This window comes from Theropithecus gelada, chromosome 7b, assembly GCF_003255815.1.
Source record: "Theropithecus gelada isolate Dixy chromosome 7b, Tgel_1.0, whole genome shotgun sequence".
Lineage (NCBI taxonomy): Eukaryota > Metazoa > Chordata > Mammalia > Primates > Cercopithecidae > Theropithecus > Theropithecus gelada.
Genome location: NC_037675.1, coordinates 97,703,207 through 97,725,564, shown reverse-complemented (window position 1 = coordinate 97,725,564; position 22,358 = coordinate 97,703,207). Strand labels below are relative to the sequence as shown.

General features: G+C 50.2%; 1 protein-coding gene across 4 annotated transcripts in view; it reads right to left on the bottom strand.

Moving 5' to 3' along the window:
• Positions 1-933: 933 nt before the first annotated feature.
• Positions 934-22,358, bottom strand: part of BDKRB2 (bradykinin receptor B2) — a 33,805-nt gene continuing 12,380 nt past the window's right edge. The window contains exons 2-4 of one of the 4 annotated variants that reach the window (XM_025392985.1): positions 7,930-8,037; positions 5,247-5,412; positions 934-4,702 (exon numbers count right to left, since the gene is read on the bottom strand). In XM_025392985.1, coding sequence (XP_025248770.1) covers positions 3,601-4,695 — 1,095 coding nt within the window. In that variant the 5' untranslated portion in view covers positions 4,696-4,702; positions 5,247-5,412; positions 7,930-8,037 and the 3' untranslated portion in view covers positions 934-3,600. Of the gene's footprint in view, positions 7,396-7,929; positions 8,043-22,358 lie in introns of all 4 variants that reach the window. The other 3 variants (XM_025392984.1, XM_025392982.1, XM_025392983.1) reach the window with 3 other exon arrangements.

Here is a 22,358-nt window from a genome sequence, read left to right as displayed (position 1 = left end):
ACAACAGACACTGGGGCCTAGTGGAGGGTGGAGGTTGGGAAGAGAGAGAGGAGCAGGAAAAATAACTAATGGGTATTAGGCTTAATGCTTGGGTGATGAAATAATCTGTACAACAAACCCCCATGACCTAAGTTTACCTATGTAACAAACCTGCACTTGTATCCCTGAACTCAAAATAAAAGTTAAAAAAAATAAAAGAGGTGCTGACCCACTAGATGGAAGGTATGAAGGAGAGAGTACATTGAATGATGAGCCCCAGGTTTCTGGCATGGATGGATGGATGCGTGGATGGACGAGGGGCATTTATGGAGACAGACTAGACAACTTTTGTTTAATAAATGAGTGAAGGAATGAATACATGAATAATGAAGGGATCCCAAAGTGGAATGGATAATGAGTTCCCCATCGTTGGGAGTATGAAACAAGTGGCTTTCATCAGGATGTTGTAGAGGATACTCCTGATTTGAAGGGAAAGTCAAGTGGTAGGTACTCAGTAAGTCTATACTGCAGGAATAAATGATGGAATCGCTTCTGCGCCTATGATTCTAGGGCTTCATGAGGAGCTCACATGCACCTGGTGGGAACTTGGTAATGAGTTACTCCTGCAGAAATGAAGATGGAAGGAAATATTCAAGCACTGTTAATATTTTTTTACATCTTCTTTCTTAAATTTCTACTGATTGATTATATTTTAGAATGCACATCTTCATACATATTAATAAGTATACATATTGGGTATGCATAATCAATCCTTTTTTTCCTATAGGAATATACAATCCCAGAAGCTTGGAGACCACTGATCTACATGCCAGAAGCCTGTTAACAGGTTGAGCAGAAATAAATAGCACCCCTTCCCAAAGGCTTCTGAGTGTGCAAGGCAGTGTCCCAGGGACCAAACTCGGAGGTTTTGGGAGTTGTAACAAATGCTAGAGCTATGCAAAAACCTCATCCATTTATTATGCAGTACAGAAAAGACACATGTTTACATGATTCATCCATTTTCTCATTCGGATGTGAAATGCTTCCCGTTTACAACATAAGAGTTCTTTGAGTCTGTCACAGGGGAGATGTTCTTTATCAGGGCATCTACACCATGCACAGGGCAGCTCTTCTCCCGCAGACTCAGTTGCCCCTCAGACCAGGTGTGGATCCCCACATGGCCTTTGGGATAGAGCTCTGCTTCTAAGACAGTCTCAGACCATCATGTGCTCTGCTGATGAATGACTGCCCTGTGTGACAAAACACAGCCTCTTTTTTTTTTTCTTCATTCATCATGTATGGCACAGTTTGACTTCATTCTAATACTAAATGGTTTTTACTTCTTCTTTCACCTGTTTTCTTTCTCCAGGTATTTATTGGGGCAGAGGGGTGTGGGTGGTGGGAAGAAAGAGTGGGTTGGGGGTAAGGAGGGAATCTTTTTTTGACACTTTTGCTTTAAAATTCAGTGTTGAATTGGTCAGGATTTATGGGCTCTTTGCCATGTAAATTTTTCTCATTCTCCAGGTTCTAACCCTCCAGGTTCTTTCCCTCCAGGTTCTAGCCCGTCTAAGTTCTAGCCCGCCAGGTTCTAGCCTGCTAGGTTCTAGTCTGCCAAGTTCTAACTCTCCAGGTTCTAGCCCTCCAGATTCTAGCTTTCCAGATTCTAGCCCTCCAGGTTCTAGCTTTCCAGATTCTAGCCCTTCTACATTCTAGCCCACCAGGTTCTAGCCCTTCTAGGTGCTAGCCCTCCAGGTTCTAGCTCTCTAGGTTCTAGACTAAGTTCTAGCCTTTCAGGTTCCAGCTCTCCAGGTTCTAGCGCATCAGATTCTAACCCTCCAGATCCTAGCTCTCCAGATTCTAGCCCTTCAGGTTCTAGCCCTCCAGGTTCTAGCTCTCCAGATTCCAGCCCTTCAGGCTCTAGATCTCCAGGTTTTAGCCCTCCAGTTTCTAGCTCTCCGGGTTTTAGCTTCTCTAGGTTCTAGCCTCTCTAGGTTCTAGCCTTCCAGGTTCTTTCCCTCCAGGTTCTAGCCCTCCAGCTTCTAGCTCTCCAGGTTATAGCCTTTCCAGATTTTAGCTTCTTTAGGTTCTAGCCCCTCTAGGTTCTAGCCTCTCCAGGTTCTAGCCCTCCAGGTTCTAGTTCTCCAGGTTCTAGCTCTCCAACCAGCTAATAAATATTCATGTATCAAGTGAATGAGTGCTGCCCTGGCACTGCTGATGGTGAATGCCATTGCCATTCCTACTCACACTCTTCTAGGGCTTGTACTGGGATACCTTCCAATAAACCATTGATTGACAGGAACAATCCCTTGGTTGCTGAGAGAGGAACAGTCCCTGAGCAGGCCTGCACTCTCCCCTTCCCCAGGTACCCGTTGGTGGTGGGAGTCTCAGCACTGTGATCCTCTGGGCAAGACCAATTAGAAATTTCTTCCTCTGCCTCATCACAAATCAAACTTTGAAGACATGGCCTTCTCCCCAAATGCTCATGTGTGCGTGGCAGTCGGGGGCTCAGGGTGGTGGGGAGGACAGGTGGAAGGGAGCCAATGAGCACTTACTGTGTGCCAGACACTGGTACTTCACACTGCCACCGGCTCCCAATACTGATTCTGCTCCACGGAGCTATTTCTAAACCTCAGTGTCTTTTCCTTATAGTAAACATATCCCAGTTACATGTGCATAATAATGCCTCACATGTACATAGCACCCTTTGCTTTTCAAAGTACTTTTATACCTGTTACTGCCTTTAATCCTCACAACGACTTCACGTTACAGAAGAGGGAACTGAGGCATGGACAGGTGGTTGTGCAATAGTTATTGGTTGAGCTGGAACCTTGGGCTCTCCCTTGCTGCTGTCCATATCACCCACAGCACCCTGCTCAACCATCTCATCTAACAGCTTTCTGGCGGTGGCAGTGCCCAGTCATTCCCAGTCGAGTCTTTGAGTTCCTTCAAGATGGAGATGGCTCCTTCTCTTTCTTCCCTCTTGCCTCCAGTGCTCAATATTGCTTATACAGCAAGTGCTCAATATGTGCTTATTGGATTCTTCTTTGGCACAGACCACCTTGTCCATCAGTGAGGGGTGCCACAGAATCCTGGTCTCCAGGTTCTTATCAGGGACCCCTCAGGGCTTAACCTTCATTAATGCAAGAAATTGTCCTCCAAAGTTCTAGCTGAATGGATTAAAGAAACCCAGGGCAACAATTCACTTGTGCACTCAGCCATTGCACCAAAGCTGGATGGTGGTTCTCCTGGAGATCCAAGTTGTCTTGCTGGGGCAGGGAGGGACACCATGTGGGAGGGAAGCTCAGTCACTCCTGTCCCTGTCCCCAGGCCCCCTCCACTCCTGGGAAGGAGCAGGCTGGCTCAGGTGTGGCAGCAAATAAGAACAGTAATGCTGTCGTGTTTATGGAGTCCTCGGCTGTGCATGAGTTCACCCCATCCTCATAGCCATGCTCCCTGCAAAATTGGGCAGGGCAGGAATTATTCTCCTGTGTTTTACTGGAGACACCAACTCATTTCCCAAGGTCATGCATGGATGTCCCCATGGCATTCCTGGGCCCATGCTGAAAAGCAACTGTCCCTCAATCCTTAACACAAATTCACAGCAGCCCTGCTGGCGTTTGCTCACTGTCTGCTCCCTGCCCAGTCCTGCAGTTTGTGAATCTGGCGTTCCACCGAGATGGAGGTCCGCAGTGTGCCCATAGAGTTCTCCATCTGAATGGATTCTGACCTACAGCCCCCTTTCTGGCACACTCCCTGGTACACCTCCCAAGACTTCTTTCGGAAGCGCTTGCCCACAATCACATACACCAGTGGGTTGAGGCAGCTGTTGCTGTAGGCCATGAAGGAGGCGATCTGTGTGATTACATCAATGATGTGCTCGTCCCGGCAGCTGGCGAGGATGCCGAGGCGATGCAGCGTGTCCAGGAAGGTGCTGACCTGGAAGGGCAGCCAGCAGATGACGAATAGCAGCAGCACAACCAGGACCAGCACCGTGGCCCTCCTCTCCGTCTGGATCTCCTTGAACTTCTGCATCTCATTGTTCCGCAGCACCTGCATGATCTGCATCGTGCAGAAGGTGATGACGCTCAGGGGCAGCAGGAAGCCCACGATATTCAGGAGCATGTTGGTGAACACTTCCCAGACGAGGGATGGGTAGCTGATGACGCAAGCAGTGACGTTGTGGCCCTCGTCACTGTACTCCTTCATGGTCCGGAACACCAGCATGGGTGAGCTCAGGAGCAGCGTGCATGCCCAGATCACCAAGCTGTAGAGCTTGGCCCAGCGCACACCGCGCATCCGGCCCATGGACATGGTTTTCACCAGGGCCAAGTAGCGGTCGATGCTCACCAGCATCAGGAAACAGATGCTGCTGTACAGGTTCATGGAGATAATGGCATTCACCACGCGGCAGAGCGTCTCCCCAAAGAGCCAGTCGAAGTTGTTGGAGATGGTGATGGCCCAGAAGGGCAACCCGCAGGCCAGGATCAGGTCTGCTGCGGCCAGGTTCCCCAGGTAGATCTCTGCCACCGTGCAGCTGCTCCTGTGCAGGCAGAAGACGCTGAGGACAAAGATGTTCTCTAGGGTGGCCAGCACGAACAGCACCCAGAGGAAGGGGGCCTGGATGGTGTTGAGCCAGCTCAGCCAGTCCACTTGGGGGCATTTGCTCTGGGCAAAGGTCCCGTTAAGAGCTGGCAATTGCAAGGTGACATTGAGCATGTCGGCGCTGAAAGAAAAGTAGAAAAGAGGCTGTTACCCCTCAGGGTCACAAGGGAAGGACAAAAACTGGTGCAGAAGGAGGCAGGGGTTAAAGACAACCAGCCAGGATGTGGAGAAGTCAAGGTGGAGCTCAGGCTGCTTTCTGTGGCCAGCACTTCGGTGCACCTGACTCCCCTGGGTCTTACAGAGCCCCCTCTGATCCTTGGATCTAAATGGGGCCTCATGTTCTTCATCTCAAGGCTCCACTGACGTATTTCCTTGGCCAGCATCCATCAACAGCACTAACAATCTCAAGTCTTGGACCCTTGACCTCCTTGAAGCTTCCATGATGGGAGGATTCACATTCCTTCCTTATCATCTGGGCCCCTCTCAAGGGAGTTGGTCACCTTTCAGCCTCTCAAAGTCCTGTGGTGGGTGAGTTAATTCATTAAAAGAGAAAAATGATATCATGCCAGACCTGGAGATTCCAGTCTGGCTTAGAGACCAAGGCCAGCCTATCTGCTTAGTTCCTGTCTTCCTGGATGGTGTGGGGTGGCATCATATTTCTGTACCTTCTATCAGCAAAGCACTGAAGAGAATAGGAGGATGCAGATAGCGAGGGAGGGTGGGGACTTTGGAGCCAGATAGTCCTACTGGGTTCACATCCTGGCTGCCTTACTTATAAGCTGTGTGATATTGGGGAAGTTACTTAACGTCCTTGAACCACAATGACCTCACCTGTAAAATGGGAATTTAAAAATCTCCCTCTCAGGGTTGGGATGGGGATCTGAGACAATGTACAAAATGCCCCAAGCACTGCCCTTGGCTCAGTAAACATTAGTAATTAACTATTCTTACAAACCTATTAAAATAACCAGTGGTAAACTCCAACACCACCGTTTGTTGGTGACCCCATCTTTAATCTACTGGCTCCTCTTTCATTCTTAGGCGAGACTCAGAGACCACAGGGCAGGTACCTTTCTAGACTTGTTGCTGTAAATCATCTCTACCTTCAGCAGAGGCATGGGGCTTGGACAGACCTGGGTTCCAATCCTAGCTGTGTGATCTTGGGCAAATTGCTTGACCTCTCTGGGCTTCTATTTTGCCTTCTTGGGAGTGGGGTATTGCTCTCATCCTGACTCGCTTTGCATTTCTTTTTACATGGTTGTTGCAAGATTCAAGTCAAAGAGTGGATGTGAAGACACACTTAAAAGTCCAAAGCACAACCCAGAGGACAGGACTCACTGGGCATTTTCCCAGCGCCCTGTGGTGTGGGTGAGAGAAGGAAAAGGTGCTCTTTCTGGGAGGTGCATTGCTAGACAGGCTCATGGAGGAAGAGCTGAGCTACAAGTCATGAGGAGATACTGATCATCACCTCTGGGGTTTCCCAGGAAAATTCCCTTTGCTTCTAGGAGCAGCTGGCTGGCATCCTGGAGCCAGACTGGGGGACCCGCAAAGCAATGCTTTTAACCTTTCAATGTTTTTTGAGCATCTGCTCTGTGCTGAGCTCTGCGTTGAGTGCAAAAACACAGAGAGGATACCACCTGGCCCCTGCCCTGCCTGACTCCTGACAACTGGGGCCCAGAGTGTGGAGGGTGCCCTGGAGGGAGCAGGAGGGATGTGGGACACAGACTTGGAGTAGGGGCAGGTGGGTAAGGTTGGAGGTGACTCTAGAGCTGGGTCTTGAAGGATAAGAAGCATCTCGACAAGGCACAAGAAGGAGGACAAGCAGACCAGGCAGGGGGAACAGCCTGAGCAGAGGCACAGAACTGGAGAAGCTGTTGGTATGTTCTGGAAAGTGACACTAGATGTTGGACAGGAGAGGTGAGAAGTAGCAAGGGGCTGAGTGAGGAAGTAAGTGTGGTCTTCACTGGGTGCTAAGGAAGTGAGGCTTTGCCCCTGAATCTTCAGGGACTACAGTGTTGGTATAAGAAGTATACTCTGAAAAGATCCCTGTGGTGCCTGGTGACTTTCATATGCCCCCAAATTACTTGATATTCTTCCTTTCAAAAGGAGGAATCTGCTTCCTCTTCTCCTGGATGTGGGCTGGACTTCTTACCAATGGTGGCGGGGATGGTGTGTGATTTCTGAGGCTAGGTCACAACACGCTTTGCAGCTTCTTCCTTGGCCTCTTGCATTGCTTACTTGGAAGGATGTGAGCCGCCATGTGAGGATACTCAAGCAGCCACAGAGTGGGGAACCAAGTTGCCACCTTGAAAGTGGATCCTCTGGCCCCAGTTAAGCTTTCAGTGGATCCTGGTTTCCCAGCCTTTGAGTTTTCCAACCAAGGCCCCAGACATCTTGGAACAGAGATAAACTGTCTCTACTGGGCTCTGAATTCTTGAGCCATGAAAACTTGCATCCTCCTTTCCAGAGTCCTCTGAAGGTAAGATTTCCCCTGGGTAGTCCCCTTGGTCCAAGCCTCAACCCCATTTCTGTAACTACAGAAAACCCATTTCCTCCATACCCCTGGCTTGGGGAATCAATCATCTCTCATAGGCTAACTCACTAGAGACCAAAGTATAGCGCTAGATGCTGCTTATTAATTTCTCAGCAAGACAACTGATAGCCAAGGGGATGGATCCTGGCCCATCCCTGGCTCTGAGAAGCCATAGGATCATCAAAAAGACGCCTGGTGAGTGCGGAATTGGAAACTATAGGTCCAGTGCACTGTGGCCTCAGCTGAGATGGCCATCTGCTCACCTTCATCATAGGCCGCACCTGCCACAAGACGGAGAGGTTGGAGTGGACCCCTCAGCCTTGTTTCTTGCAAATGCTGCCTCCCAGAACAGATCTCCCTATCCTCTGTTTCTACTCTGGCTCAGGTCTCCCTCCCCCTCCCGTTAAATTCTCTCTTAAAGTGTTCTGATCTTCCACCAGATGTCAGCCATATATTGGAGATAGTTTGTCTCCAAGGCAACCTGGCACATTGCTGTCTGACCTGCTGGGTATTGACTTCAATGTTTAACTCTCTTACCTTCACTTCCAAGTTCATCTGGGATAGATCACATATGACAATCAGGAATGTGTCCTTCTCCTCCCTGAGCCCCTCTTCCTCTAGTTCCACAGAACATTCCCTCTGCTCCCGACAGGCCTACAGGGACTTGGACACTTGAGAGGTTTTGTCTTTGGGCTTTAACATCACTGGTTCCTTCAACTGTTGTCCAGGGCATGAGGGCTGAGCTTTCCAGGGAGTTCTCCAGGGTGTCTTCCCCCTACCCCTAACTAGTGAACTGAGGAATCCCTTTGACTCACCTGAAAGAGGCCGTGGTGGGCATGGAGTCCTCACGAACAGACAAAAACATTGGTGTCTTCCAGGGAGAGAACATTCGGACTCAGAGTGGGATGTGAGCGAGGCCACACCTGGGCTGAACAGAGAAGAAAAGATGGTTAGATGGCACAGGGGCTGGGGACTGCAAAATACACGCATTCTCCAGCAGGGAAGAGAAGTGGAGACTGCTGAGTCCCTGACTCAATGCACATTTGTGAAGTGCTCCCACACAGTGGTGCTAGGGACACAATGGCGAGGAGCTGACAGTCTACTGGAGAAGCCAGACATTGCTCACTTAATAACTGCAACTGACCTAAGTACAGTGAAATCAAGCAAAAGTTTCTGTGACTGCATAGAACACGGGATCCCAAAATCGCCTGCGAGGGCGAGTGGATATTGATGATAACACTGAGGGTGAGCAGAACTAAGCAGGGTGGAGGGATGAGGGTGCAGGAGGATATCTCAGTCAGAAAGGCACTTGGTGTGAATGTGGATTAGGCCCTGGCCGCTGCTCAGGGAGTTGGGATTGCAGTGGGGGTAGAGTGGAAGCAGGGCCCAGTTAACCCATTAACTTAGGCCTGGGATGATGGAGGCTGAGAGGCTGGATTCCAGGGGTGTTTAGAGGGTACGCCTGACATGGCTAGTGCTCAATTGGACATGGATGGGGTGAGGACAGGAGCGAGGCAGGTTTCGTGGCTTCTATCTCCTGCAAAGGCGGAGATGGGGGCTGATTTAGAGGAGAAAGATCATGTGTTTAGACTGGAAGCTGTTAGAGGGGAGGTTTTTTGGAGAATTCTAGGCGGATGGGGATGGGAATGGCTGTTGGGTACAGCAGGGTCTGGAGCTCAGAGGAGGGGTCTGGACTGGAGCACTGTGATGGAGACAGGGTCTTGAGGGACTTTGAGCCTAATGAGGGAGACAGACACAGCTGAGTATTTCCAGTCCCTTGGGCTGGTTACCGATACAAGGTGCTGTCAAGTTCTCAGCCCAGGGCCTCCTCTGTGCCCTGGTTGAAAGGGCCTTTTTGCCCAAGGGGCTTCCATTGATGACCCCTGTCTCTATCCCTCTTCAAGTTTCACATCACTCCCATCCAGGGAGCGAGGCATGGGCTCTGTGCTTGCCTCAGAGAGGAGGAAACGAGGCATACACGGGTGGGGGTGACTTGTCTCAGTCCCATGGCTAGAGGTGGGGCTTAACCCCCTCTCTTTCCATTCCAGACTTCACACCCTCTCCAGGATACTAAGTGACCCCTGTCTAGGAAGGCTGTGGAAAGCTGTGGTCTACGCATGTGCAAGTGTGTGAGTGCATGTGTGTGTGTGTGCATATGTGCTTGTGTGGGTATGTGTGGGTGTGTGTGTGTGCATGAATGTAGCCACAGATCTACCACATCTCGGCTTTCAGCCACTCTGCAACACCCGGCACCTCGGTTTCCAGAAGCCCAGCTCCCTTAATTCAGTTGGGCGGTAGAGATCAGAGAATGTTCAGTTCAGGGAATTCAAACACATTAAAACAAAAAGCTGAGTTGGTAAACAGGAAATGAAGTGGGAGGTAATTAACACCCGGAAAAGATTTGCATGAACCGCTAAGCAGAGCTGGGATCAGGGTTTGGAACTTGCAAAGGATGCAATGAGCAGCACTGTCCTTCTGATTCTTCAAGGCAGGGAGTTTGCAGGGGGAAAGGAAGACCTAGGAGTTTTCCTCTCTGAGAGGCCCTCCTGGGCTCATGGAGACAAAATTCAACGGTCGTGAGAGGTCATGTGTTTGAAGCATTAATTTTTTTTTTTTTTTTGTCACCCAGGCTGGAGTGCAATGGCGTAATCTCGGCTCACTGCAACCTCTGCCTCCCGGGTTCAAGTGATTCTCCTGTCTCAGCCTCTTGAGTAGCTGAGATCATAGGTTCCTGCAACCACGCCCGGCTAATTTTTGTATTTTTAGTAGAGATGAGGTTTTGCCATGTTGACCAGGTTGGTCTCGAACTCCTGACCTCAAACGATCCACCTGCCTCGGCCTCCTAAAGTGCTGGGATTACAGACGTGAGCCACTGTACCTGGCCTAAAGCATTCTTTTTTTTTTTTTGAGACGGAGTCTGGCTCTGTCGCCCAGGCTAGAGTGCAGTGGCCAGATCTCAGCTCACTGCAAGCTCCGCCTCCCGGGTTCACGCCATTCTCCTGCCTCAGCCTCCCATGTAGCTGGGACTACAGGTGCCTCCCATGTAGCTGGGACTACAGCTCCGCCTCCCGGGTTCACGCCATTCTCCTGCCTCAGCCTCCCATGTAGCTGGGACTACAGGTGCTCGCCCGGCTAGTTTTTTTTTTTTTTTTTGTATTTTTTAGTAGAGACGGGGTTTCACCATGTTAGCCAGGATGGTCTTGATCTCCTGACCTTGTGATCCTCCCATCTCGGCCTCCCAAAGTGCTGGGATTACAGGCTTGAGCCACTGCGCCCGGCCTAAAGCATTCATTTTTAAAAGCATTTAACAAATTATTGACGGTCTATCACGTGCTGGTGATTCAGAAGAGAAGAATGAAGACTAAACTCCCCTGTCCTCCTGGGGCTCACTCAGGCTGAAATGTCCAGCTGAGAGGCCTCAGCCTGCATGTACGGCTTCCATTTCTACATGACGGTGACTGCCGCACAGATAACTCAGGTCCTCACAGCCTGGTCATGGGGAACGCGTCCAGCGTTTCCTCGCTGACCTCCGTTAATGGGTCTGTTGTGCATCTACCTGGCTGGGTGTCCCCAGATCTGGCCACATCAGCCCAGCTGGATCCTAATTGCTTGCTAGTGGCTGTAAACATTGCTTTCATTTTCAAAACAAAGTTGAGAGCTTTCCATCTCAACTTTCTCCTGAAGTCCAGAGGGCAGGCGGGTTCAGGAACTGGGAGAATTTGGGAGTCTGAAGTCGACCGAGTTGTTTTCTCCATCTGCTCTAGAGGCGTGCCCTGGGTGAGGATCCCTGTCAGGGAGCTGCTGTGTCCTGCTCCAGGTCACCTCCTGGCTTCTCCTCTGGGACTCCTGCCTCGGGAGCCCCTACGGGTACCCTGGGGCTCTTTGCCTTCTGGCTTCTCTTTGGGTTTAGCCAGTGGGAGCCCCAGCGGGAGCCTGAGGGAGGGTGAGAGAGAGGATGGGGTGTTGTTGGCTCCTCTCTTGGGGCCTTTATGCTGGCCTGGCCTGGAGCAGAGTTCACTGCTTTTATCAGGGGCCTGATCGCGAGGGAGGGAGGGAGGTAGGGAGGGTGCTAAGGCTTTGTCGCACCAGCACCGAGGCACCCGGGGTGCCGCCTGCTCCTCGCAGAACCCCAATATGCTGCCTACACCACTATAAAGAAATGCTTCATTAACATCCTCTTCCTATTACCCAGTTGGAATGTGCCCTCTCTTTTTTTACTGAGACCCTGATGGACGCATCCTGGGAATATAAAGTCAGGCAGGGAGGGGGTGCTCCAGGTGGGCCGCTGTCTGTGGGATCTCCATCTCTCTGGACGACAGTCTCCTTGTCTACAGAGCTAGGAGGGTGGACTCGTGGCCCTCACAGGCGCTGATCCTCAGAGCTGGGGACAGGCGATGACTGTGCTGCTGGGTTTTTCCCCTGATTTTTTAAACAGACACCTTAGAGGGAACATCCAACATCTGATTCACTCATTCTCTCTCTGCCTCAGAATTCTGTCCAAGAAGACTTACTGTAAAAACACTTTCTTCATTTACTCCTACAGACACTGTGGGCTTGGCGCTGTCAGGAATCCATTCCACTCGAGCCTTCGAGACGGCCTGTTTGGGTTTCCCAGGAATCCACACCTTAGGGCCTTTGAAGCAGTGGCCTCCGCAAAATACATACTGTCACTGTCTCAGGGGCCAAGTGTGCCTCATGTGGGCCCCCGACCTTGTAGCCAATGATGGGATTCAGGGCACGCTACCCCAAAATGTGGCAGCTTCGCATGTTGAATATTTTATGTGGAAAGAATCCAAGAAACAGTAGGTGCAGGAAGGACTCTGTCTGTGATTGTTCCCTGAAGCAGGTCACCAGACTCCACACCCAGAGGAAAGGGGCACCCTCCCCTCCGAGCACTGGGGACAGAGAGGAGCCCCGACAGGCCTTGCTCTTTCCTCACTTCTCTACACTTCGCTCGTGCCCCCTGGTCCCACCACATCCCACGATTCTCCACTCTTCATCACATCTAATGGAAACACTCAGGCCAGGCACAGGGGTTCACGCCTGTGACCCCAGCACTTCGGGAGGCTGAGGCAGGCGGATCGCTTGAGCCCAGGAGTAGGAGACCAGCCTAGCCAACACAGCAAGACTGAGTCTACAAAAAGTACAAAAAAGTTAGGTGAGTGTGGTGGCGCACACCCGTAGTCCTAGTCCTAACTACCCGGGAGGCTGAGGAGGGAAGATCACCTGAGCCCGGGGTGATCGAGGCTGCAGTGAGCCGTATGGCACCACTGCACTCCAGCCTGGGCGGTAGAGTGAGACTCTGTCTCAAAAAAATAAAAAGGCTCTCAGGCTTAATCACTTCGTTTCCTTATGAAGGTTCCCATGTCACATTAAACTTACATTAAATTAATTTGTTCACTTTTCTCTTGTTAATCTGTTTTTGGTTTCAGGGCCCCCAACCAAGAACTCAGGAGTGGAGAAGGAAAAGATAGTTTTCCTCCTGATGTCAACTTGTGTCCCGTATTTTGTGACTGCATGTTAGAGCTGGGAAGCATTTCCCAGCAAGGGAAGTAGTTTGGCTGGCAAATAGCCTTGAATCATTTAGTCATTCCTCCTGATGAGGCCAACAGGACAGTCTCAGCGTGGTGTCCGTGCATCTTCAACACCTTTCTGTATGCGCAGTCTCCCCTTTTGACACGCTGCACAGGCTCAGAGCCTTGGCTGGCCCCCGAATCCACCCAGGCTTTAATAGCAATGTTTACATTCTATTGCTTTTCTTTTTTACAGTTATCGTCTTTCTTTTATGATACGTTGATACTCATTTTCCATTTAAATTGGTGATATGAAGTTACAGTTCAAAAGTAAGTCACTACTAAAGACATAGTTGTACAGGTGACATGGATATGGCAAAAACTCTGAACGTGAATGTAAATGGCTAAGTGTGGGAAGTCTCTAGCTGGAAACGTGCATTACGGACGGGCAGCCAGCCTGGCGCTTAGGCCGATGGGCTCTGGAAGCTGACTGTGAATTGAGTCCTCCTCTCTAGGGCTCGTTATTTAACCTCATCGCACCTCATTTTTTTCAACTATACAATGGGGATTGGTATTTCAAACAGCCCCATCTCCTAGGGCTGCTGTGGGGAGTAGACGAGTCCGTGTGTGTCAGACACATGGAGCACATGGTCAATGTATTCGAGAATGTAAGCTGCTCTTCCTGCACCAGCCCAGGAGGCCCGTCTGCTTTAGCTACACCAGGGGCTGTAGGGTGTCAGGGATTCCCTTCCACCTGGCCAGCTCTCCTGCTTACAGGCCAGCTGAGGTTTTCAGTCATTCATTACACAGCTGGATGGAGAGATGGGGGGTGTTGCTGGGACACCACCAGTCTGTCCACCCAGGAGAGCTCTTGAGATAGCTGGGCTCTGTCCTTAGTCAGAGGGTGGCTGTTCTCCCTCTGCCTCTGCATCTCCTATCTGCTCTCAGTGGCAGCTGAGCGCATGGTGTGCGTGCATGCGGGCGTAAAGTGTGTGTGTGTCTGTCCCACCACATTTGCTGTACTCAGAGAGGAGGATCCTGCCTTGCTCATCTTCCCACCCCGCACGGTGCCTGCGGCTGAGATTTGCACAATCCTAAACTCTTGAACAACATTTGCTGTGTAAATAAGTGAAATCCTTCAGACCACCCAGCAAGTCGATGTCAAGGCCAGAGCTAGAAAGAAATAAGATCTCCTGAATTCTTTCCCTGACACCTCCCCAGAATAAATGTTTTCCTCTAAAAGCTGATTGACGTGGTTACTGAGTCTGGATGCTGTTTATAGACAGTCACGAAGGTAAGCCTCAGGCTACAGCAGGCAGGGGGTGGCAGAAGGGGGCGATGGCGCCTCATAAACCGTATCAGTCTCAACAGCAGGAGCTGTGTGGCCCTCAGGAGGGCTTCCAAGAGTCCCTTTTCTTTTCTTCCCTGAAAAGAAGGCCAATGCTGTCTGTAGGGGGAGGACGTGGTTCTGGGAAGTGACTTCCATTCTCAAAACTCCCAAAGAGAACTGAGTCAGAAGATTTGATTCAATCCCAGACATATACATGTGGGTCCTTCCAGCATTTGGACACTTTATGGGCCTGGAATGTTCTGGAAACATTTTTGGGGGGACATGGAGGAGCCTGGAGAAGCAGAGCCCCTCATCCATCCTGCTTTCCGCAGGGGAGGAGGAGGCCTGCCAGCCTGGCTTTGCTCGCCCTTGGAGACCTTGGAGCTTATGTCATTCTCGGTCTATTTTCCCTGTTCGCCGTGGTTAGATTATTTTGCTCAGTGTGTTTTGTTTCTTTCCCCACATTGGGGTTTTCAGTTTTAATAAACAAGCAATTTCATCTGACATCCTAACACCACTCATTCCCCTTAAAAAACATAACAAAAAAAAAAGAGAAAAGATAACTAGGCTGAGTGCAGTGGCTCACACCTGTAATCCCAGCACTTTGGGAGGCCGAGGTGGGTGGATCACTTGAGGTCAGGAGTTCAAGACCAGCCTGGCCAATATAGTGAAATCCCACCTCTACAAAAATACAAAAATTAGCTGAGCATGATGGCGGGTGCCTATAATCCCAGCTACTTGGGGGGCTGAGGCAGGAGAATCACTTGAACCAGGAGGCAGAGGTTGCAGTGAGCTGAGATCCCACCATTGCACTCCAACCTAGGTGACAGAGCGAGATTCCATCTCAAAACAAAAACAAAAACAAAAACAAAAACACCAAAACTACAGCACAGAGCATTTAAAACTAATATTAAGCCCCTTCTCTACTAAAAACACAAAAATTATCTGGGCGTGGTGGCAGGTGCCTATAATCCCAGCTACTCGGGGGGCTCAAGGGGGAGAATTGCTTGAACCCAGGAGGCAGAGCTTTCAGTGAGCTGAGATTGCACTGCTGCACTCCAGCCTGGGTGACAGAGCAAGACTCCATCTCAAAAAAAAAAAAAAAAACAAAACAAAACAACCCTACATAAAAGAGCATTTAAGGCCGGGCGCGGTGGCTCAAGCCTGTAATCCCAGCACTTTGGGAGGCCGAGACGGGCGGATCACAAGGTCAGGAGATCGAGACCATCCTGGCTAACACGGTGAATCCCCATCTCTACTAAAAAATACAAAAAACTAGCCGGGCGAGGTGGCGGGCGCCTGTAGTCCCAGCTACTCGGGAGGCTGAGGCAGGAGAATGGTGTAAACCCGGGAGGCGGAGCTTGCAGTGAGTTGAGATCTGGCCACTGCACTCCAGCCTGGGCCACAGAGCGAGACTCCGTGTCAAAATAAATAAATAAATAAAATAAAAATAAGAGCATTTAAAACTAATAGGAAAATCTGCTGGAGTTCCATCCCTGGACACAGCTGCTTATGTATGCCACATGCAGCCGTATTCTGTCGCTGTGGTTTTACATGAAACCTCCTATCACGGGAATGTTTCCGTGTTGCTCCATCATGGCTGTAGTAATGACACCTTCAAATAAGGCATTGCATTTGTTTATTTTTGTTTATGAAACCATTCTTTTATTCCAAATCTTTTTTATTTTATTTTATTTTATTTCATAGTGCTGCAGCCATGTTGCTATACTCCCTGATCTCCAAGAACCTCTTCTACAATGCCCTCTAGGAGCCTTTGCTGGGGCTGCCCCCTGCCCGGGTGTCCTGCCTGATTCTGCTCTGTCACTAACCCTCCGTGGCCTCCTGTAGGTGCTCTGCTGCGGTGAGTCTGTGGGTCCGCCTGGCTGGACAACAGGCCCCAGTTATTCCGTTTCACGCTAATCTCGGTATTGCTGTGAAGCAGTTTGTCTGTGTGGTGACAGCCCACAGCCAGCTGGCTTTCACTAAGGAAGCTTGTCTTCGACTCCCTGCATGGGCCTGATTCAGTCAGTTGAAAGGACTTCAGAGCAGATCTGAGGTTTCCTGGAAGAAGAAGAAATTCAGCTTGCGGGCAGGAGCTTCGGTCCAAGGCTGAGTGTTCTGGCATGCCCTTCTGGGCAGCTTTCCCAAGGGACTTCTGACTTGCCTAGTCATCCCTACAATCACATAAGCCAATTCCTTGCAATACATCTCTTAATCTGTGTCTCCTATTGGTTCTGTTTCTCTGACTGATATCCTCCTGCAAGCAGGAGGTTCTCTTCCACCACTACCCGCCTCCTGCTTCTATAACATTTATTATAGGGCACAGCTATAAGAGTTGCTTGTGTTGTTATTTCATTTCTCTGTCAAGTGCCTGACACATAATAGGTATTTAATAAATGGTTGTTGATTGACTGGTAGAGGGCAGGGTGTGATCCTTATTTCTCCTCTTCTACCCAGCAGACATAGTTGCTGGGCGGAGGCCAAGGGAAATGGAGCTTACAGTGTGCCCCGCCTGTTCCAGCCTCAACACTGCACTGAGTGGCTGATGCATCGCTATTCCCATGTTCCAGATGGGAAAGCAGAGGCAGTGAGGCAACTGAGATAGTTGAGGTCACCCTGCTCATCAGAGTCAGGGCCAGGATTCAAGCCTGGGTCTGCCTGAGGCCAAGTGTCAAGTCCTTTCTCTGGCTCTGGATTGGCTCCCACCCAGTGAGGTTCTTGGTGCAGGTGATATGGACAGGAGGCAGGGAAATACTGGGTAGAGGAGGACAGTTCTCTGGCAAAGGCCTCACCAGCAAGCCTGGGTCCACGGCCCTAAACAAGAATTTCACATTCCTGTTTTCCCACCTGAGTGTTGCTTTTGCCAAAACCACCCTGGCCTGCCATGCCCCCCATCCTATACCCATAAAAACTCCAAACTCCATTGGCAGAGGAGCAGAGCAGCATGGCAGAGAAGGAGAGAAGAGAAGAAGTGTTTGAATGTGGAAGAGGCAGCTGGACAGTTGGAGAAGAGTTCAGCCATCTGGAAGATTACCTTCCCACTCCATCCCCTTTCCAGCTCCTCATCCCACTGACAGCCACCTCTATCACTCAATAAACCCTCTTCATTCACCATCCCTCAAGTCCATGTGACCTGATTCTTCCTGGATGCCAGACAAGGACTCGGGTACCAAGAGGGCAGGGTGTAACACTTAGCTGTTGGTGGATGGCAACTGCTAAAAGAGCATTAATTGTAACACACCCCTAGACGGTACTGTAGGGCCAGAGCCCAAAAGCTCTTGCCCCAGCCCCAGCACCTGCTCATCTGCGTGCTTCCCCTCCCACAAAGGATTTGAGCAAGTGAGCCACATCCCTGTCACTGCGAGTCCCAAGAAGGGGTCCAGGGAACTCTCCCCTCTCCCAGGGCAGGCCCCAAGGAATAGTGAGGGATTGAGCGGGTTCACAGGACTGGCTATCCTGGAGGGGATGCTGTGACTTATAGCACTCCAGGGAACAAGCCCTGTGCAGATGGCAGCTTGGACATGGGCTTAGCTGCCCATAGGACTGGGGGGCTACTGGGGAGTCAGCAGCATAGGTCAGCAAAATTGGCAGGCCCCCCGTGTCTCTTCTCTCCCCCAGGTCTCTGATGGGTGTTCCGTCCCTGAGACAATTTGATGGCACAGAGTTTCCCATCTCCAGAAATCTGTCTCGCAATCTTGCCAGTCACCTTTGATTTGGGGCTTAAGCCAGGTTTGCCCAGCAGGCTGCAGAGGAGTAGCCACAGTGTGCACTTGTGTGTGTGCATTTGTGTGTGTGTGTGTGCGTGTGTGTGTTTGTGTGCACACATGTGTTTGTGCACATGTGTGTTTGTGTTGGTATGTGTATATGTGTGTGTGTTTGTGCGTGCATGTGTTTGTGTGTGCACACGTGTGTGTATGTGCGTGCATACATGAATGTTGGAAGAGCATGGGTCAAGTGCCTGGAGATGTCCCCAGAGGGTTGGAACTACACGAGTCTTGTGGTTTCATGACTGAGGTCCACTCCCTATCAGAAGCCCAGCTCCCACTCTTTACCTTGGACAAGTGGCTTAACTCCTCAGGGCCTCAGTTTCTTCATCTGTCAAATAGGGATAATAGTAGTACCTACTTTGTGGGGCTGATGTGAGCACAAAGTACATTAATGATTGCAAGCTTCTTAAACAATCCTTCACACGCTTCAAACACTCCAGAAATGCCAGTGTTTCCTTTCTCTTTGTGTGATATCCGGTTTCCACCAAAATTTTATTGGAGGAAAGAGTCCTGGTAGTTAAGAAGAAAATGCCCAACCTACCCCACCCTATCTTTTGCAGAGGGGAAAACTGAGGCCCTCGAGAGGTGATACAATGTCCTCAGCCTCCCAAAGTGCTGGGATTACAGGCATGAGCCACCGCGCCCAACCTGCCACTTTGCTTTTTAAAATCGTCCTACAGTGCTCCATCGCAGGTGGAAGACAGAGAGCGTGCTAATATTGTCTGATTGTCAAAACCAAGACTTCATACCCCAGGCCGAGGCAGAGGGGTATTGGGGGTGGAGAGTGGGGAGCTTACATCAAACCTTAAATGCAATGGCCTTTGCGTGGTGGTCACGATGTCCCCATTCCACTTTCCTGCATGCCATTCACGTATACCAGGAAAAAATAGAAACCCTCACCAGAAAGCAAAACCAAAAACCACATAAGAAGGCTGCAGGTCTGGAAGAGGGTGTGTTTCCCAGAAAAGCAATTCCTAAGCAACAGCTCAGGCTGGGAAGTGAGCCCTAGCTGGGTGTGTCCAGGAAGGCTGATTCTCCTGCAGCCTCTCCAGCCCCCTGGTGGTCTCTGGTGTCCTGGGGATGGCACAGGCCCGGCTGGGGTGGGAGCGGAGGGCGGTGGGCGGGATCTCTGCCTAACCAGCTACTGGCCCCGCTCCTCCACCACGTGCAAGCCTGGACTGTGACCTTCTTCCCACCCAGCTCGGTATACAAAACAAGGAGGAGGAGACACAGTAAACAGAGAACCTAACTGGTCGGTCACAGAGAAAAAGGAATCCTGAACTGGTTTGGGCCCTGCCCAGCAAACAGGCCAGAGGAGCCGGGGAGAGTACTGAGTGGGACAGGTGGAGTTTTATCCCTGTCTGCACAGGGTAATACCTGGGGTCTAAGGGCTTCCCACAACATACCCTCGGTACTGAAGGGACCTATACTATTGCCCTTTCAGCTCCTGGGAGTCGCTTTATTGCCCCTTTCATCCCTTCCTTCCTTCATTTTACTCTGCTTAGTGTGACATGGCAGCACAGGCACAGACATGGGCAGGGCGAAAAAAATTAGGATATCAAGCGACATCTTAGTGCCACCCTTCAAGGGCCACCTCCAATCTCACCTCCTCTAAGAAGCCTTCCCTGATTTCTCGGCCAGCCAAGATCCCTCCCTTGTCTGAGACTTTATAGGAAAGAGGTGGAAGGAGTATTGTCTAGGGGTCATAGGCCCAGGACCAGGTGTGCCCTTGTGTAAATGCCTCGTCATCTCTGGGCTTTAATTTCCTCATTGGGAGAATGAGGGGTTGTAACAGATGATTCTGGAGACCTTTGTACAACCATAATGTCCTTAAAGAGGGGGATGCAGTGAACTCCCCACCCTGAGAGGCATGCAAGCAGGGACAATGGGATCAGCACACTGAATTTGCAGAGGTTCAGCTCCTCACCCACTGGCATCCAAAGGCTCTTCTGGAGATGGGAGGAACAAATCTGTCGTAGCAAGTTCCCCTTCACTGGGTGTGGCACTGCTCCCTGCCTCACTCCCTGTGGCTTCTGAAGATCCTGCGTCCTGGCCCTGACCTGTCAGTCCTTCTCAGTCTTGCCCATCTCAAAGCCTCACCCTAGCCACGTGACCTTTGTCCTCTATCCAATTCCGCTCGGGAGGTAGAGCCCCTTGGGATTGAGGGAGTCAACCTTCAGAATTCTAGAGTTCCTGGTTCTGCCACTGTGACGCCTTTTCTGGAAAGGAGCAGGAGAGAAGCACGTTCCTTAGAGGTGATCTGCAGGGAAACAGGCCAGAATCTCTCAAGACTGGAGACGCAGAGAAGACAGGAAACGTTGAGCCCTGAGCCCGAGGCAAGAACATTCAGGTCATGCCTGAACTCAGAAGTCAGGCGAACTCAGGACGTGTCTTGGCTTTGCCTCCACTGACTGGATGACCTAGGGCAGGTGACTTAACCTTTTGGTAAATAAGGATAACCTCCCTGGAACAGGGCATTGGGGGCACCGTGACAGTGTGCAAAGGGCCTGCAACGTATCTTCATTTCATTTATCTCGTTTCCACATTTTTAAGCACATTACAGATAAACCCCTGCGATGTAGGGACTAATACTATCATTCTCATTTTGCAGATGAGTGAACAGAGGCACAGCCAGCAAGACTAGAGTTGGGATTCGAAATAAGCAGTCTGGGCCAGAACCTCAGGTGGGGATGGTGGCTAGTTTTTTTTTTTTGGTTGTTGTTGTTTTAAACTTTTTATTATGGAAAATTTGGAATATACCTACAAGTAGATAGACTAGCATAGTGAAACTCCACATACTTCACCCAGCTTCAGTAATCACCAACTCGCAGCCAATCTTTTTCCCTATGCCCAAACCTACCCCACCCCTCCTGTAATATTTGAAGTAAATCCTGCATGTCTGTCATTTCATCTGTAAATATTTCACTATGCTTCTCTAAAAGCTAAGGACTCTTATTTCAGAAAGCATAACCAGACAACCATTATCACATCTCGAAGAAACTGACAATAATTCCTTAATAGCATCAACTACCTATCAAGGACCACAGACATGCTACGAAGTTGGAAGAATCTCACCTTTTAGAGATTTTTAGTCCAAGCTTAACAAATAAGGAAACGAAACCTCTGAGAGGGAGGTGACCTGCCCCAAGTCATGCACGAGCATCTCAACCCTGCCCCTCTGCACTTTCCACAGTCCCAGAGTGGCACGCATTCCTTAGTGGCACTGGGCACTGCACTCGACAGCTCATGCCATGGTGGGTTTGTCTCATGCCATGACAGTCCTTTCCCTGAGCCTCACGATTGTCCTGGAGGAACTTGTTATACCCATTTACAGATGAAGGAACCAAGGCTCAGCAAAGGGAAGTGATTTATCCCATCTCACAGGCTCGTAAGTGGGAACCTGGATGACTCTACATACAAAACCACCAGAGAGATGAAAAGAACCGAGAAAGAGCTGGGTTGATTGTGGTCAAGTGTGTAAGGCAGACCTGGCTGGAGGAGCCTGGAGACTGGGGCTCAGAAGGGACTTAGGGATCCCTGCCTGATTTTTGGTCACCCAGAAGTTATAGGGCTGCCTCCTTAGAGCCTGGGAGCTTCCTGGATGCATGGTCTGTCCCTGCCTCGAGGCTCCCAAGACAGGTGCCCTGGCTGGCCAAAGGTCAGCCTGGGGCTGGCACTACTGGAAGAGTGAGGAGGTGATGGCAAGATCTGGGATAGACCCCTAGCCCCCAGCTTCACCTTTCTGAACCTGGGCTTCCTCATCTGCAAGACGGGGGACCCAGTTGTTATAGAAGTGAAATGAGCTAGTGCCACCAGATGCCTAGCCTGGGGACTGGCATGGAGCCAGCGTCCATCTAGGACAGCTGCCCTCACTGTTGCTATTGCTGTTGCTATTATTATTATTAGATTCAACAATATGCCTTTGAGCAGGTGGCTTTTGCTCTTTGAGCCTCAGTTTCCCCATCTCTAGGGCAAAGGAGGGTGATAAGATAGGTTATTCTGTAAAATCCTTCCAGCTGTGACAGTCTGCGATGACTAGCTTTCTTAAATCTGTTCATTCTGGTGCCATGTGGGCCTCACCACTGTAGTGACTTCCTATGAATACTTATTGCAGTGTCCGTGTCTTGTGTGTGCCACACACACACACACGCTGTCCTTTTTCCTCACACTATCTCGATTGTCACACACCATCAGCCCCTTAGTCACAGAACAGGATGTTTGCTTATCTGAATCTCTGGTCCTGGGGAAGGGCAGCTGATCACTGAGTGTTTGCTGAGCTGAGTTAGTTGCCTTTGGAAATAGTTAGTTCTCTGTCACTAAAGGTATTCAAGTAAAGTCTAGGCAATGTTTCTGGTGAGTTTGGACCCGGATTACTTAAATTCCATAGATTTAAGCCCTAGGACTATGTAGAGCTGCCCCACTCAATGCCACAGCCCCTCTCTCCTTGGGCTTTCTGGTTCAAGACACACATTTTACATTTGTAGGATGTGTGGCTACTGGAGGTGCTGACTGTATATCAGATGCGTGGGCCTAATTTTCCCATAATCCTCCAAACAGTGCTGTAGGGTCTCCTCCTCCTCCTCCTCCTCCTCCTCCTCTTCCTCCTCCTCCTTCTTCTTCTCCTTCTCCTCCTC